This window comes from Tinamus guttatus, unplaced genomic scaffold (genome assembly GCF_059628265.1).
Source record: "Tinamus guttatus ecotype Peru unplaced genomic scaffold, ASM5962826v1 Tinamus_guttatus_pri_ptg000584l, whole genome shotgun sequence".
Lineage (NCBI taxonomy): Eukaryota > Metazoa > Chordata > Aves > Tinamiformes > Tinamidae > Tinamus > Tinamus guttatus.
The window spans coordinates 10530-28251 of NW_028289118.1; the positions used below are offsets into that span (position 1 = coordinate 10530).

The following is a 17722-nucleotide window of genomic DNA, read 5'->3' on the forward strand; positions in this document are numbered from 1 at the left end:
TCAGCCTCAATTTTACTAGTACATGCACCCATCCCCAAGTCCATGTTGGTCTGCAAAGTCTTCCCAGCCAGAGAGTCCGACGTCCTGCTGAGCAGCGTCCATTGTTTATTGATCTGCTGATGGGCAGTTCAAAGACTCTCGATCATTTCAACGTCGGGGTTGTGCTTACCACCTGGAGCCGTAAGGTGTCCTTGGTCTCCAAGCCATTCCTCTATAAGTCCTCCTTTTTTCTTTTGCAATAACCAGGCTTTATGAGTATGGGAGGGTAGCATTCGCCTTAAGCATGCAAAGGCACAGCTGAATAAGCCTAGGACAAGAAGCATAACAATCCAAAGCATCAGTCCTGTCTTAAGCAAGGATTTTATCCACCCACCAATACCCAATAAATCAGTTAACCCATCCAGCCCAAAGAAGACCACATCTTTCTGTATCTTCTGGGTGTGTTCCATCAGCTGTTGGATTTGCTAGTGGATTGCTCTGGAATGGTCCTGCAGGTCCATGCAGCACATTCCTTCAAAGTCTTCACATCCGTGCCCATGGGCTAGCAGCAGGAAGTCGATGGCCGCTCTATTTTGTAGCACCGCGTGTTGCACCTGTGATAAATCTAGCGCAAGATTAGAGAGGACCTGACTGGTGACATTTGCTTGTTTAACCACCCAGCAGGACAGGGTGTCTAAGACTTTGTGGGCTCGTGCTGCTGCCGCCCCCAGTACGAAGAGGGATGCGAAAACTACCTCCCACTTAGACCAGAGGCGGACTTCGTCATTACAGTCCTCCGTCTGGGTTATGCTACGCGCCATTCGCCGAGTTCTTCTTTTGACACTGGTGCTGTTAGGGTGGACCCAGGGCAAAGCCATACTTACTTGGCCTACCGTACATGGACCCCCCTATAAGCTTTGATGGAATTCAGACGACTTTTGCTGGACCCTCCCATAACCTGGTTCGAGGATGCCGATAGTGCACGCTCATAGGTGACTCCTGCATTTTTTCACTACGGACCTGCTGTGCATGCACCTACATGGAGGGTTCCGTGTCATCTCCAAACACACAAAGATGGTTTGATACAAACAGTATGTAGGACAACAGCTCTTTTGGGTCTGTCATTTCCTTAAATTTCATCAGGTAATCTTTTAAGGTGCGATTAGCCCGTTCTACCATGGCCTGGCCGGTGGGCGAATTTGAGATTCCCCTGACATGCTTAATGCCCCATTTTTTGCAAAGCTGACGGACACTGTCACTGGCATATGCCGGACCATTGTCCGTCTTAATCATTTCTGGGACTCCTAACACTGCAAAGCAAGCGGTGAGATGTTTTTTCACATGGAGGGCTCTTTCCCCAGGCGGAGCAGTTGCCCATATTACATGCAAGTATCAATAGACACATGCACATACTTAAGTCGAGCAGACTCCGGAATATGTGTTACATCCATTTGCCATATCTCTAATGCCTTCAGGCCCCTGGGGTTCACAGCAATGCCCAGACCTGGCCCATTTCTGGTCCATGCTGCAAGGCTGCTCCCCCTAAAGTGAAAAGGAGCACCCGGAAGAAGTGGCGGGTGATCGTCGTGGGTGACTCCATGCTACAGGGCATGGAGGGACCGATATGTAGACCGGACCCCTCATCCAGAGAGGTCTGCTGCTTGCCTGGGGCCAAAATAAAGGATGTTACAGAAAGGCTCCCAAGAATTGTTCAAGAGTCTGACTATTATCCTCTAGTATTGTTTCATGTGGGCGCTAATGATGCCATGGGGAAAATGAGGGATGTCAAGCAAGACTTCAGAGCCCTAGGGATGGCCATCAAAGGTACAGGTGCCCAGGTAGTGTTCTCCTCTATTCTGTCAACGAGGGGAATGGATTCAAGGAGGAGAAGGCGAATATGGCAGCTTAACAACTGGCTGCGCCGCTGGGCTTGGCAACAGGGTTTTGGCTTCTATGACCATGGGACTCTGTTTGATGTCCACCAGCTAGTGGGGAATGATGGGACCCATCTTAGCAAGAGGGGCACACGTCTCTTTGCCAAAAGGCTGGCCAACCTGGTTAGGAGGGCTTTAAACTAGGCAAGAAGGGGGAAGGGGAGTGGCACACTGACACGGCAAGCAGTACCGCACAGCCCAGGTCAGATGGCGTCCAGCGGGAGTACGCTAGTGGGGAAGTGAGGATAGGAAATGATCACGGAGGGTCCTCTTCCACCCCTCCTGGGAAACCTGTGGCCTCTGTTGCTTCCCTGAAATGCCTGTACACCAATGCGCGAAGCATGGGGAATAAGCAGGATGAACTGGAGATCTGTGTGCGGTCCCAGCGTCATGATCTCATTGGAATCACAGAGACGTGGTGGGATAGCTCGCACGACTGGACCGCTGCCATGGAAGGCTATGTGCTCTTTAGGAAGGACAGGCTGGGAAGGCGAGGTGGTGGAGTTGCTCTTTATGTGAGAGAGCAACTGGAATGCATGGAACTCAACCTGGGAGTGGAGGATGAGCGAATTGAGAGCTTGTGGGTAAGGATTAGAGGGCAGGCTAATGTGGGAGACACTGTGGTGGGTGTCTGCTACAGGCCACCTAGCCAAGACGAGGAGGTTGATGAGGCCTTCTATAGGCAGCTGGATATTGCCTCACGGTCACAGGCCCTGGTTCTCATGGGGGACTTCAACTACCCCGACATCAACTGGGAGGACAACACAGCCAGGCACAAGCAGTCCTGGCGGTTCCTGCAGAGCGTCGACGATAACTTTTTGACGTAGGTTGTGGAGGAGCCGACGAGGAGAGGTGGGCTATTGGACCCATGGGCTAGTGCTCTAGAAGGCAGGGGGGCCCAAGAGAGCTGGTTAGTTTTCAAGCGGCGCTTCCTCCACGCCCAGCAACAGTGCATCCCTGTGTGTAGGAAGTCAGGCAGAGGGGGCAGGAGACCTGTGTGGATGAGCCGTGAGCTTGTGGCAATGCTCAAGCACAAGGCAGAGGTATACAGAAAGTGGAAAAAAGGACATGTCCCCTGGGAGAAATACAGGAACATAGTCAGGGAATGCAGAGATGAGACAAGGAAAGCTAAGGCACGGCTGGAAGGCAATCTGGCAAGGGACGTTAAAAATAACAAAAAAAAAATTCTTCAAATACATCAACAGCAAAAGGAAAATCAGGGAAAACGTGGGTCCGCTGGCGGACGGGATGGGCACTCTGGTTACGAATAACACAGAAAAAGCAGAGTTGCTCAATGCCTTCCTTGCTTCGGTGTTTACCAAGGGCAGCCCTTTAGAGCCCCAGGCCCTAGGGACAAGAGAAGAAGCCTGGAGAGAGGAAGACTTGCCCTGGGTAGAGGAAGATTGGGTCAGAGAGCACCTAAGGAACCTCGATACCCACAAATCCATGGGCCCTGATGGGATGCACCCCAGAGTGCTGCGGGAGCTGGCAGATGCCATAGCTAAGCCGCTCTCCATCATCTTTGAAAGATCCTGGAGAACGGGGGAGGTGCCGGAACACTGGAAGAAGGCCAATGTCACGCCAGTCTTCAAAACAGGCAAGAAGGAGGACCCAGGCAACTACAGGCCAGTCAGCCTCACCTCCGTCCCCGGAAAAGTGATGGAACGGCTCATACTGGCCGTTGTCTCCAGGCACATGGAGGACAAGAAGGTGCTCAAGAGTAGTCAGCATGGATTCACCAAGGGGAAATCTTGCCTGACTAACTTGATAGCCTTCTATGATAGAATGACCAGCTGGATAGATGAGGGGAGAGCGGTGGATGTCGTCTATCTCGACTTCACCAAGGCTTCTGACACCGTCCCCCTCAACATCCTCCTGAGCAAGCTCCGGAAGTGTGGGATAGATGAGTGGACAGTGAGGTGGATTAGGAACTGGCTGGATGGCAGGACCCAGAGAGTGGTGATCAGCAGTGCAGAGTCTAGTTGGAGGCCTGTAGCTAGTGGGGTTCCCCAGGGGTCAGTCCTTGGTCCAGTCCTGTTCAATTTATTCATCAATGACCTGGATGAAGGCACAGAGTGCTCCCTCAGCAAGTTTGCTGATGACACGAAACTGGGAGGAGTAGCCGATACCCCAGGGGGCTGTGCTGCCATCCAGAGGGACCTGGACAGACTGGACAACTGGGCGGTGGAAAACCTCATGCAATTCAACAAGGCCAAGTGCAAGGTCCTGCACCTGGGGATGAATAACCCCAGACACCAGTACAGGCTGGGGACCGACCTTCTGGAGAGCAGCTCTGCGGAGAAAGACCTGGGTGTCATGGTGGATGATAAGTTGACCATGAGGCAGCAGTGTGCCCTCGTGGCCAAGAAGGCCAATGGAATCCTGGGCTGCATTAAGAAGAGCGTCTCCAGCAGGTCGAGGGAGGTGATCCTGCCCCTCTACTCAGCCCTGGTGAGGCTGCGTCTGGAGTATTGTGCCCAGTTCTGGGCTCCACAGTACAAGAGGGATGTGGAGCTGCTGGAGAGAGTCCAGCGCAGGGCCACAAGGATGATGAGGGGCCTGGAACATCTGCCCTACGAGGAGAGGCTGAGGGAGCTGGGCCTGTTCAGCCTGGAGAAGAGAAGGCTGAGAGGGGATCTAATCAGTGTATATAAATACCTCAAGGGAGGGAGTGCAGAGGACGGTGATGGTCTCTTTTCACTGGTGGCCACTGATAGGACTAGAGGAAATGGCCGGAAACTGAAACACCAAAAATGCCATAGGAACTTAAGGAAAAAATTCTTAACAGTGAGGGTGACAGAGCACTGGAACAGGCTGCCCAGAGAGGTTGTGGAGTCTCCTCCTCTGGAGATCTTCAAAACCCGCTTGGATGCAGTCCTGTGCCACGTGCTCTAGGTGACCCTGCGTGTGCAGGGGGGTTGGACTAGATGATCTCTAGAGGTCCCTTCCAACCCTAAGCATTCTATGATTCTATGATTCTATGATACTTCACTGTTCTTAACATGAATGCAGCTTATGTTGCACAAACCAGAGCTACTTCAGAAAGGCTCAATTTCTCCCTGGAAGAATGAACAGCTGGGGATACAGAAATGCAAGATTTGCTTTCTGTAGAACTTAATCTGGCTTTATTTATTTCATTAACCCACTTATTTCATTAACCCATTTCAGAAATCTGCACTGCTATGGAGAGTCCCTGCTCCTTATATCCCAAGAAAACACTTCCACTCCCTCTCTTTTACCGTGTGTAGTAGTTCTGTTGCTCTCTGACCTGACCAGAAAATGAGTTTTTATCACTGTGAAATTAGGTTTTTCCAAGACAGTGTTTCCACAGTGGTAAAAACTCATGTTGGCTGTAAACTATAAAAACTACACATGGTTCCAGAGCAGCAGGAAACCTAAGGCTCCTTCCATTCATGTGTTTCTTTGGACTTTCTCCACTTACACTGCATGCCAGGTGCACTCCAACCCTCCAGACCTTCTTTTGCTAGAAAACAGTAAAATACCTAGTGTCTGCAAGCAGCTCTGAGGAACTGAGGCCCGGAGACAGTTTTTTCTCATTGAAGCTGATTGAGCCAAGGTCTCCTCAGAAGTGGTAACAAGGGGAGGGAGATGTGAGAACCCCATTCCCAGCTGAAAATAAAATAAAAAATAAAAAGCCGGGGCGTGGGGGGGGGGGAGGGAGGGGGCGGGCGGGGGGGATGCAGGTAATGGACCCAGAAACAGGAACTTGGGATGGAAACATCCCCGGTGCTGACAAGTCCTCCAGGTTGGATTCCAACTTGGAGTATGAAGAGGACGCAGGTGACTAGCAGCTGGCAAAGCAGCTTTCTGAACCAAACGCAGCCAACGTGCAAATCGGCCAGAACTACTTCTCGTTTTAAAGCACCCGAGCAGCAGAACATGCACGGCCGTTTCAAGCAGCAATCCCATGAAAGCTTTCCGTGAGAGTGTTAAAGCTGCGGCAGTAGGGCAGAGGCAGTTTATTTTATTAAAAATAAGCCCTTTGGCGATAGCACGGACCAGAGCGGCTGCCCGAGCACTCCTCCCCCGCACCGCGCTCTCCCCCCGCCATTTTCCCCTCGGGCTGCTGCGCGCTCGGGTGCTTCCTGGCGGCGAGCGCGCATGCGCGGCAGGGAGGCCGGGGCCGCTCGCGGGGGCGGGGCCGGGGGCGGGGGCGGGGGCGGGGGCGGGGGAGGAGCACGCGCATGCGCATGCGCGCGGCGCCGCACAGGGGGCGGCCGTTGTGGCGGTTCCGCGGGTGAGTAAGGCGGGGGCCGCGTCCTGTCCCGGTGCTGCCCTTTTACGAGGTGGCGGGTTGGAGGGGGGCGGCTCAGTTTTCAGCCGGGAACGAAGGGAGGGCGCAGGGATGTGTCTGTTTCGGCTTCCCCTGAAACGGTGACGTTGCATTTTGAGCCTGTGTGCGTGGTTTTCTTCTGCCGGCGCAGCCTGTCATAGGCTATATAGGAAGGTCGCCTAGCGCTGTTAGATGAGGCCTAAGAAAAAAAAAAGGGAGCAGGTGCTTTTCTGCCCTAGGGGGAAACAGTTGGACAGTTTTAGTTGGGACCTGAAAACACATAGATATATGTATCAAAAACAAAACAAAAAAAGGCCTCATGAAAAAAACAGATATATCAAGTAGGATCAGTATCACTTCTTCATTTTGCCCTTTCTTCCATTCTCTTCTATAGCGTGCAGCAATCAAGGTGCAGACATTTTAAAAAGGAACAACGAGGTTTAATGTCTCCAAGTTTAGCCAGGATAAATGCATTTCGGTGTTTTATTTGTCTATCCTGGGTTGAGATTTTTAGAATAACTCCTGATCTAATATATCTGGGTTCTTGGTGTAATATATTTGGGTCCTGAAGCTATTGCTGTGAGCAGCATGCTGTTTTTTGTCGAGGTGGAACTTCCTGTTATCTCTTGCAACCTCATCAAAATTGAGAAGATGTAGGGTCTTTGGAAATGGCCAGGGCATGCATGTATATTACTTTAAAGTAAAGGAAATGCTTCTCATGTGTCTTTTCTTCTACACTACTTGAATGTGTTGCAGGTTCATCGTAATAAGCTTTTTAGAGCTGCTAAAGAATATCCGAGCGATTGACTAAAATTTGAATCATGCCACTTTGTTATGTAGAGAGTATGCATGTAAACTTGCTTCTTGCATGAAGGCTAGAACGGAATCCTAAAAGTGGAAGCCAGAGCTGTGGATGTGGTGAAATCTTATTTGAAAGCAAAAAAAAAAAAAAGAGAGAGAGAGAAAATAATGTATGTGGTTCTTATTTATTTTTCTGCTAAAACTTTGTTTTTTAGGCAATGTAAGCATTTTAAGGATATGGTTGAGAAGAAATAGGTATGTCAGCTCTTTGCCCACCACCCTCACCTGCAGTTGCCAAAACAGAGATCTGTTTGAATGGAGAGTCTCCTTTGTTAGCTGCCACTTTTGCTTACTGGGACAATATTCTTGGTCCCAGAGTGCGACACATTTGGGCCCCAAAGACCAAACAAGTTCTCCTCAGCGATGGTGAAAGAACTTTTCTTGCAAATCACACACTAAATGGAGAGATACTTCGGAATGCAGAAAGCGGTGCAATAGATGTGAACTTTTTCGTTTTGGCAGAGAAAAGAGTAATCATTGTGTCATTAATCTTCGATGGAAACTGGAATGGAGACAGAAGCACCTATGGACTGTCCATTATACTTCCACAAAGTGACCTTGGCTTCTACCTGCCTCTTCACAGGGTGTGTGTGGATAGCTTAACACATATTATAAGGAAAGGAAGAATATGGATGCACAAGGTAGGTTTGCTTTTCATTGCTAAAAACAGTTGTCTTAGTTGTTTTGGGCACTAGCAAAATATGAGGCTGTGTCATACCCAGACAAAAACTGGAAGGAAAGTGATCTCTCTAGAAGTAAGAAATCCATATGTCAGCAAATTCAAAGCTGGATTTTCAGTCATGTGAATTGTTGTTACATAGGGCATTGTATGAGCATATGCCAGTTTCTAGTTAAAACAGGTGTCCTACGCATTGTCTTTCATCTCCCTGAATCTAATAAAAATTAGTACTACAAAATGTGCTAAATAAAGTATTCGTATTCAGTAGAATTGGAAAATTACTATGTTTCAGATAATTGTTTTCACACTTTGTGTCCAAAAAAGGAAACTCTTGGAATGATTTCACGTTACTGCTATTGTATACAGTAGTCACCGCATTATTTCCCCAAAAAGATATTGGCAAGCAGTTTTTGCAAGAGAACTCACCAGAGTATTAAGCTGTGGGAGAATCAGTAAGATAAATCTGCTTTAGTCCAAATATTATTACTACTTCTGAATCCTGAAGAAGAAAACTCTATTAAATTATTTTTAAAGAATTGCACCTTAGTGCATTGTGGATTTTTCGTGATTAAATGGAAATCATGTCTTTCATTAAAAATACGTGATGGTCTGATAATAAAGTCAGTTGCTCTCTATACGTTAGTACTTTTGACATAAAGAAATGCTCATGCTCTTACTTAATTTCCCAGTCATTTAGGTCTCTCTTTACAGACTTTCTGTGTGGAATAGGGAAGTTCAGATAAAGCTTTGTGCATCGTTGTTAACTACAGCTTCCCTCTTTTTCAATCTACTGTAGAAATGGCCTTTCAGTTATTTAAGCTTTTATTGTGAATAATAATTCAGTATTGTTCAATTACATTTTGAATGTTGTTTGCTACTGAGCTGCTGGTGAGTGTGTTTGGAAAGCCTAGTCCAATCTCTTTTACAGTGGTGTTTTATATGCTGTGAGGTTTTGTGTCTCCTGGACTTGACTTCTGGTTCTTTAAAACAGAAGGCATGTTTTGAAGTCTTGTCAGTGTCTGAAGATGTGAAAATAATCCTGTCTTTCCTCCCCTGTCCAAACCAATGTCTTCCCTTATCCTAGAGATATCATTTTCTCCTGTTTCTGTGGGAGTCATCCCTGTGTATGTTAATCATTTGAAAATAAAAGTATATAAAACGGAATTCTGAACTTTAATCTTTTGATCATTTGTCATTTTCTTGGTCTGTAACAAAAGAACTACTAATCTGTTGTTACTGTCATCGTTCTCTCCCTTTCCTGCTACTCCTGCTATGTGTAAGAGGTTTGGTGGGAAGTGGAACAGGGAGCACTGATCACTTTGAAGTGACTTCATTCCTAGCAGTGTCAACTCTGTAAAAGAAAAAGACTTGAACATCAAAGTTTGAATCTAAGAAGCATGTTTCTGAAGGGAAGAAATTTGGCCTTTGACTGTTGTGTGCATGCGTGTATAGAGAAATACCAAAGCTTTTATATTTAACTGCTTTCTTGCTCAGGAGAGGCAAGAACATTTCCAGAAGATTGCCTTGGAAGGCACGGAGAGAATGGAGGATCAGGTAAGACAGGCGGTTGATGAATATGGCACAACATGACAAAATTAATCGACTGGATCTCGTGACTGTAGCACTTGGTGCCACTTCTCATTTCTGGGATTCAGGAAGATACTTTGGACTGGCTGATGACCTGCCATACACATGAGGCCAACTACTGAAGATAGGATGGTGGGAGCTGTGAAAAAACAAATACATTGCGTCACTTTATGTGTAAAAGGAAAGTCTATGAAGAATGTTGTATTTCAGAAGAGGGAAGTGTTTTATGTGTACTTCAGTTTCCCTAAAGGTAGTAGCTTCCACAGATATATGCTTTCTCCTGTTAAGAGTAGTTTTTCAATAGGTCATTACCTTTTCAGGTTACAGAGATGTATGGAATCTGTTGTGTTAGAATGTGCTTGTAGATCTAATGTGTGAGACTGTGAGGTTTCTGAAAGAGTAAGTAGGAAAATGTGGCTTTTGTGTGTGTGTGAAGCAAGAGAAATAAGGCACCATGTTAATAACTAGTAAGCCTGATACTGTTGCCCTGTCACTGTGAAAACATTATAGTTTGAATACAGTACTTGCATGTAATATGGTGTGAATAAATTGTATCATTATAAATGTTTTCTGAGTAGGTTGATCAAACTGATCTGGTGAATCAGCCTAGCACCCCTGGAACACATTTTACATGTCTGGTTAAAAAGTGAATTGCGTGTTTCCAATTTACAATTGCTGTTGAAGTTTTGTGTATTAACTCATACACCGCACTTGCAAATAATAGAAACTTAAGATGTTTTGCCTGAGTTTCTCCCTGGCAACTTCCTGTACTGCATGCTTTAACTTCAAACATGTTATTTATTCCACAGGGCCACAGTATCATTCCGATGCTGACAGGAGAAGTTATTCCTGTAATGGAACTCCTTTCGTCTATGAAATCACACAGTGTTTCAGAAGAAATAGATGTAAGTCCTTATATTTATTGCATTCTGAGTAATAAAGTGATGTTCTCATTTGAAGCTCTCAACAACAACAAAAAATAACGTTCCACTTAGTGAAGTTTTGCTCAGCACTTAGTAAAATTAGCTACCAGTGATACCATTTTTAAAAGAACGGGAGAGAGGCTGTTCACACAAAACAAAACAAGTGAAGATGTAATTGGGTTTAATGTTGATAACCGTTTCAGTGTGGTTTATCATTCTCATGAAAGAAATAGAAGTGATTTGACTTGAACTAATTTAAGGTAATCTGGAGAAGGCATTAGAAAAACCTCTTGGGTGCAATCTGACTGTCAAGTTGGAGAAACAAGTTTAATCATCAGTGACTTGTTCAGTATTCTTTGGCCAAAGACTGAGGCCTTTTTACGCTTTTGGTTTTCTGGCAATGTTAAAACTTTAGCTTAAGCAGATCCTAAAGAGAGAGTTCCTGAAGAGCAAGCACCTGTGTTCAAAACAAAAAGTAGTTATTTAAAATTGGCACATATCCTTGTGTAACCTTTGTTTATGTTTATTGCGTTTCAGATAAGTGATACTGTGCTAAATGACAATGACATTGGGGATAGTTGTCATGAAGGCTTTCTCCTCAAGTATGAAATTCAGTTTTGATAGCAAAATGACATAGACTTGTGTGTGTGTATATTTATAAATATGTATGCATGTGAGTGTGTGATTAGATTTATTTGTAAGAATGGAAAAAGACATGTATTTGACTTTTATTGTATTTTTAATGTAAAACCAGAAATAATTGCACTTCAGAGAAACAGTATTCTGTGGGAATAGTATTTCATCGATTTTTAGATCATGTTATTTTAGAATATCACCCTTACAATTTCATTAATTTCTGTACTGCTTAACTTCAAATAATCTATAATCTGTTTATACAGTGTGACATATTCTTTCAGTACTGCACAAATTCATGTGTTAAATTTACAAATTATTGACACATAGTATTTACTTTTATAGAAAAATTGGGTTCTCTTTGTGTTTTTAATCCTTTAAGGCTATCACTCTTTATAAAATAATATGACGAATGTTGTTAGATGGATTGTTGTAAACAACTAGAGTCACTGATTCTATGATGATAAGTTACTCTTCTATCAGTTAATGGCTGCCTTGATGCTACTTCTCTTTCACAGATAAAATTTTCAAGAAGCAGAATAACTTGGCCATTTGCCTAACGGGTCCTAACATCAAGGACCCTGCTTGAAACATATCTATTACTCTGACATGCTGCTGACAACATCCAAATAAAGAGCAGTGAGATGTGCAGTGTTGCACAGTAGTCCTCCTAAGTCAGAGTCACTGCATATGTTATAGCTGTGTATCTCTACAGTGATCAGGAGCATACTTCTGCGTTATGTGATTTTCTGTGTACCCCCTTTTCCTGCTTTTATAACTTTTTAAAAAATTACTGCTAATAGTATCAAGGTCGTACAGTTTTATGCAGCAGTTGTACAATTAGTGGCAAGGTTATTGACCAGAAGTGACATGAATGATCTGATGAACTCTGTGTCTTGAAGGATAAAGATTCAGTTAAGCTTCCTGTGCTGCTCTACTTGATGCTGTTTTTCAGAGGGTAGTAGACCTTATCAAGTCCTCTGGGTGTGCTCTCAATCTAATATAGTGTTGGAATGGATTTCCGTATTTTGCTGACTAAAAATTGGATCGCACAAAGTAAGAAATTCATCTGGACACCTTGAATCTATTTTAAAAATATTTGGTAAGGTAAAGAGTAGTAGGCCCACTATAAAGTCCACCTGTAGGACTTTCACCTGTAGGAGAGTCTCAGCATAGCTGTTATAATCCTAACCATTTTAGAAGTGTTTATTAGAACTGCTTAAACAGTATCCAAACAGTTGCTCAATTCTAATACTTATTCACAGCTGTCGGAAAAAAGCTTTCTAATTACAAAGATAACCAGACTTTTGATACCGTGTGGTAGGTAAGAAAAGTGATGACAAAGGTGACGACAAAACATCAACAGAAGTCTGTTAAGAACAGGCTAAGGGTTGTGAGGATTAGTGCAGATAAACTTGTAGCAGCTGCCAAACTGAGGAGTGACTAAATCAGAGCAGTGCTGCTGGCAAATCACAAGACAACACTCTCTAATTCCCAGTGTGTCACTCTATATCAAGGATCTCACACCTGTGAAGTGTTCTTGTCCATGTAGTTAACAAGAGTAGGGCAGTCCATCTACCAAGTGTCCCAAAACTGGTATCTGACACAAAGTTTTCGAAAATGAGAACCATCAAATAAATCATCTTTCAAAATTCTTTCAAATCCTTTATTATTAATGTCTTCTGCTATTTTAGGTGAATTATTTTGTAGTGGTGGTGAAGTGGTGTAGATGGTATACTACAGTTACGATACAGAGACAGTTTGGGTTAGCACCCAAGTGATATTTGGAGATTTTGTCTGCCGGTTTTTCTATCAATTGGACTAAAACTGTAAGTGTTGCTAAAATCTGAAAGTTATACTGGGGACTTAATTCTGTGGAATCATGGTGATGATTATATTTTAAAAGTATTTATAAAGGTATTAACCTGTTCTGTTTTTATTTGCAGTGCAATTAGTTCACATTTGCAGACCTGTGGTTGTTCTGTAGTTGTAGGAAGCAGTGCAGAAAAAGTGAATAAGGTAATGCACTTCTGAACAAACCAACTTGAATGGCCATTGTTAAGAGTGTGAATGTGTCATTTGCCTATAGATGTACCTGAGGTTGAAGAGAGAGAGAATATCATTATGGAATTGTCTTCAGTTAATTACTCTAACAGTTATCAATTCTGCTTGAAAAGTGGCTTATAAGTTGTTTTCTGGCAACTTTAAGCAAGGCAATATATTTAATTTTATTCATATTGTTCATAAGGGAATAGTGGATGAATTGGAGATTTTAAGATCAGGTTTGTTAGCTATAAATATGAATTCAACCATTCTGGTGTGACTTGCATAGCTCAGGTCAACAGGTGTTGTCCATGTACTTTAAGAAATGGATATCTGCATAATTTTACTGTGCTGGGGAATACATACTTCTGCATCATGAACTGCTTGTGTTTCATGAAACAGATACACAACTGTAGTTATAAACACACTCCTCAGAATGTGCAGCTTATTAGGATCTTCATCTGTACCATCAGTTTCAAGATATTTGCATACCTGTGTCTGCAATCTATTTGAAATTAATTTGTAAATAACTGCAGACTTAGATCCTTAAATTAAGTTGACTCAACTTTTCAGAAGAGCCAAAGAGATGCAAAACACAAATGTAGACCCCTAAAACTGCAAGAAAAACACCATATTTCAACATACTTGCTGTAGCATGTGTAAAACTGACCTAATGTTAGCAACTTTCCAGGGCTAGAAACAACAGGCAGCATTAGCTGCACTTCTTGGTAGAGAATAGTAAAATGTACATATACCACTATGATCCAGAACTCACCGTTGGAGGCTGTCATTTTGAAACAATAAAATTACTACCTTTTTTGATAGCCACCCTTTTCTCCATTTTATTAATACTTTTTAACTTTCTTCTAAATCTGTTGATTTCATATTGGTTCAGGTTAAGTATTTGTTATCTTTTCTGTTTTTTCTTGTAATGTTTTTTGTACAAATATGGGAAGTTTTGATGCTTTTTTAAAATTTACTAAGTGTTTAAAAGAAAAATTAAAGGAAGATTTTTTTTTATTCAGTGTTTTCCAGCTCAAATTTTATACACAGCTTTCTGATTACATATAAAGCTAGTTTCAAATAAATTGAAAATAATTTCTGGAAGATATATATCTGTGTTTGTAGTCCACTGAAATATTTCTAAAATCTTATCTATTTATGGCATATGGCAGTATATCAGCCTTTCACCCAGGAGGGTTTCCCTCCACCCAGGAGGACTTAATTAGACTATTATTCCATCTTTTCTAATAAATTCACCAAAGTTAATCTTGAATCAAAATATGCACAGACAAATCATGGATTTTATTTTTTAAAAAGTAAATGGAATTCACTAACTAAATTGCCTCTCTGCTTTCACTCTTTAATCTTCTAATGTTAAAGCCTGTTTGATTCAGAATATCCCTGCAGGTGGGAATGGAAAGAAGGGCTTTATAAAAACATACGATCCTAGAGCCTTCAGGTATTAGATACTATTACGTTTAATGAGGACACTGGTACTACTCAGAGTATTTTCTCTGCGGAGTAGTAACAATATTTTCATGTTCTTAGACCGTGACATGGCTCCTGGAGTATACATGTGGAGAAGCAGTATGGTCAAATAAATTAATTTCCTGACAGAAAATATTTTTCTATATTGGAGTTTTCTCTCCGATCATGTTTTTTTAATTATGGTGTACTGATCGTTCAGTTCTAGTTTATTTTGTAAGCATAAGACTTTCCATTTACAGAAATTCTCACTTTCGTGTTTTTTTGATAAATATGTGAATGTATCTGTGTGTATTGCTTCAACATAAAATAAAAAGAATACTCGGCCTATTGAATATGTTATAGATTTGGTAAGTAACTGTATATTAGCTACTCTGCAATATATTCCTTTTTTAAAAGTTTAGAAAAAAAAAGGTCTTCTTGAGTAAACCTGTTTTAAAATAAGTACTTTGTGATATTTTTAAAAAATGTGAAAGAAAGAAGCTGTTTTGTGTGTATTGAGAGTGATGATAAACTACTCCCAATCAAATGCATACTAACACTTGACGTTCTGTTCATGAGATACAGATAACTGGAGAAAAGAAAATGATCAATTCTTAGATGAAATTTGCTAAATATAATTAGTAAGTATTGTTCCAGGGATATTAGATATTAAAGGCTTAAATAGTTAGGACAGTTTTAAAAAATGTATATTGATAAGCTAGATGTTTGAGAGAAAAAAAAAAAGTTTGGAACAATGTGAGTTTCAATATATATCCAGGGCAATATTGGTATTTGATATAAATCAATAGATAGATATACATTGATATAGATATAAATTCTATACAAGTCCTTGCTGTTACTGTGTTCTTGTGCTCATTTTGTCATGGTACATCTATTCTAAAGAAAATGCTTTCTCTAGCTTGCTTTATAACTAAAATACCTGTTGCAAAGCATCAAATAGATTCTGTCAGAAAGTAGCATGGCATTGGTGGTGTTACAGATACTGAGCAAGGATAGGGCCTTCCCAAACACAGATAGATAAGAAATTACAGTTTGAGACTGTAGTTAAGATTAGTACCATGGAATATGTGCTAATATTTGAAGATTACTTTTAGTTGTTGCAGGATAGGTGTATGTAAAAGGTTAATGAAAAACATTTTTTACTTTTGATAGAGATCTTAAGGAAATAACATTGAGGAAACATAATAAGCATGGATGTTTATTGTTTAAAAAAATAACTTTGTCTATTGGAGAGAATAGCTAGTGTTTCAGTATGCAGCAATTAACAAGCCTAAATGAGCCAGAAAAGTAATCATAGTAACTCATTTTTAAGTAATAGGAAGACACAGCAAAAGTGATTTGCCCTATGTAGTTGGCTAAGAGAGTTTTGGCAAAAGGTGTAGAGTTTTACTCATTTAGTAGGAAATTGGGATAATATGGCTTATGTCTTTATAATTCAAGTGTGTTACTACTCTCCCATTTTATTTCTGGGTCTTCTAAAAAAATTAGCATTTGAAATATGTAGTATGTTCTAGTCAAAAATTGTTTTTCAGGATCAACTTAGTCTTTAATTTTTCTTGTCTTTACAAAACTGTTTTTAAAATGCAGATTGTGAGAACATTGTGTCTGTTTCTTACGCCATCAGAACGGAAATGTTCCAGACTCTGTAGAAATGAATCATCTTTCAAGTATGAGTCAGGACTTTTTGTTCAAGGATTACTCAAAGTAAGTCCATTAGGCAAATTTTATTATGCAATAGCTTAAGATCACTACCCAGCTTGTGTATATGTGTATGCGTATCTAATATGTGACATTTCTACATTCTTGCCTAGAGAAATTCATTGTCTTTCATTCATTGTTTCCTAGTGCTAAAGGTATCCCTTTCACTATCTGTATGTTAAAATTACAAACTGTCTTTTCTACGAGTTACATATTTCTTTTTCCTGAAAAAGAAATATATATCTGGGGTGCAATAATAATTTTCTTTTTCCTGCTTGAGGTAGCTTAGATTCTAACATGCACTGGTTTTGTATTATAGCAAAACCCAATCCTATAGTTTCCAAGCATTTTAAAAGGACTGTAACAATGAGTGCAGATATATAGAAAAGTAGTGCTCCTTGCTTTGGTAAGTCTGTCACATTAGCCTAAATATGTCAGATAAGTATAATACTGAATTCTTAATGGAATCAAGAAGCGGGTCATGTAATAATGAAATGAAATAAACAAATTAACTCAAGACCTGTTTTCTCATCATGACCTAAAGGGAATCATCCATTACTCTAGGACGTTTTACTGGGCTTACTGTCACCAGTTTTGTCAAGTGAAATATGTCTAAACAAATGTCATTTAAACTGTAGGAATGATGTTTTAATGTTGTTTGATTTCACTATAGCTTTGTTTTTTCAAAAGAGTGACTATTTTTTTTCACGATAACAGGATGCAACAGGAAGCTTTGTGTTGCCCTTCCGTCAAGTAATGTATGCTCCATATCCCACTACACATATAGATGTAGATGTCAATACAGTGAAGCAGATGCCACCTTGTCATGAACACATCTATAACCAACGACGATACATGAGATCTGAGTTGTCAGCATTTTGGAGAGCTAATTCAGATGAAGAGATGTCTCAGGATCCTATTATCCACACAGATGAGAGTTTCACACCTGATTTGTATGTGCTGTCACGGCTCTCAAAGTTATTTGTTATGGGTTGAGAGAATATCAGTATAAAGCTTTTCAATAAAGTACAGGATTGGGGCTTGCTGTTGCACGAAAATACTTCAACTGTGGTACTTGGTCTTCATCTTTTGGATTTTCCTGGTTCTGTCAGTAGGCTTGCTGCATTAAATGTTACTGAAATTCATTTTCAGTGACACTTCAAACAGTGTTTTGTTCATTTTGTTGCCTCATTTTAAAAGGAATATATTAGGACAAAGTGTATTTGACAAGGCCTGATGGCTTTTCTGTTTTTGGTTCATTTTGCATGGCAAAAAAATAAAGCATAGAGGTTTTTTAATGTATGCTGTATTGAAACGGGTGACACATCTGTGTTTGATGACGGTGTATTTCTCTTTTTTTTGGATGAAGGCAGGAATATGTGTCATGTTTTAGAGTAACCTTATAACTAGTTGTTAATTGTAAAAGAACTGCTCTTGTAGTTTGAAAAGCTGCTATTGCTTGTTTGATGAACTTATTCACAGCAGTCCTTGGAGGACAGTTTCCTCTTTTCAAGGTAGTCTTTACTATCTCTTCCGTGAAATGAGATATAAAATCAATAATTCAGATTCATGATGTTTTTTTAAATGGAATACTGTCAGT

General features: G+C 41.4%; 1 protein-coding gene across 1 annotated transcript; it reads left to right on the forward strand.

Annotated features, from left to right (window-relative positions):
* Positions 1 to 10131: 10131 nt before the first annotated feature.
* Positions 10132 to 17156, forward strand: LOC148592468 (guanine nucleotide exchange factor C9orf72-like). The gene is made up of 5 exons (XM_088534678.1): positions 10132 to 10239; positions 10795 to 10859; positions 12837 to 12909; positions 16012 to 16128; positions 16840 to 17156. The coding sequence occupies exons 1-5, from the start codon at positions 10162 to 10164 to the stop codon at positions 17116 to 17118; spliced, it is 612 nt and encodes a 203-aa protein (XP_088390804.1). The 5' UTR covers positions 10132 to 10161; the 3' UTR covers positions 17119 to 17156.
* The last annotated feature ends 566 nt before the right edge of the window (positions 17157 to 17722 follow it).

What these genes read in the sequence shown, in the direction of transcription:
- LOC148592468 (XM_088534678.1), top strand. Translation starts at nt 10,162, where the DNA reads ATGCTGACAGGAGAAGTTATTCCTGTAATGGAACTCCTTTCGTCTATG. An exon ending in CATGAAGGCTTTCTCCTCAA is followed by an intron (nt 10,860 to 12,836) that starts GTATGAAATTCA and finishes TTTTATTTGCAG; the next exon opens with TGCAATTAGTTCACATTTGC. An exon ending in TTGTTCAAGGATTACTCAAA is followed by an intron (nt 16,129 to 16,839) that starts GTAAGTCCATTA and finishes TCACGATAACAG; the next exon opens with GATGCAACAGGAAGCTTTGT.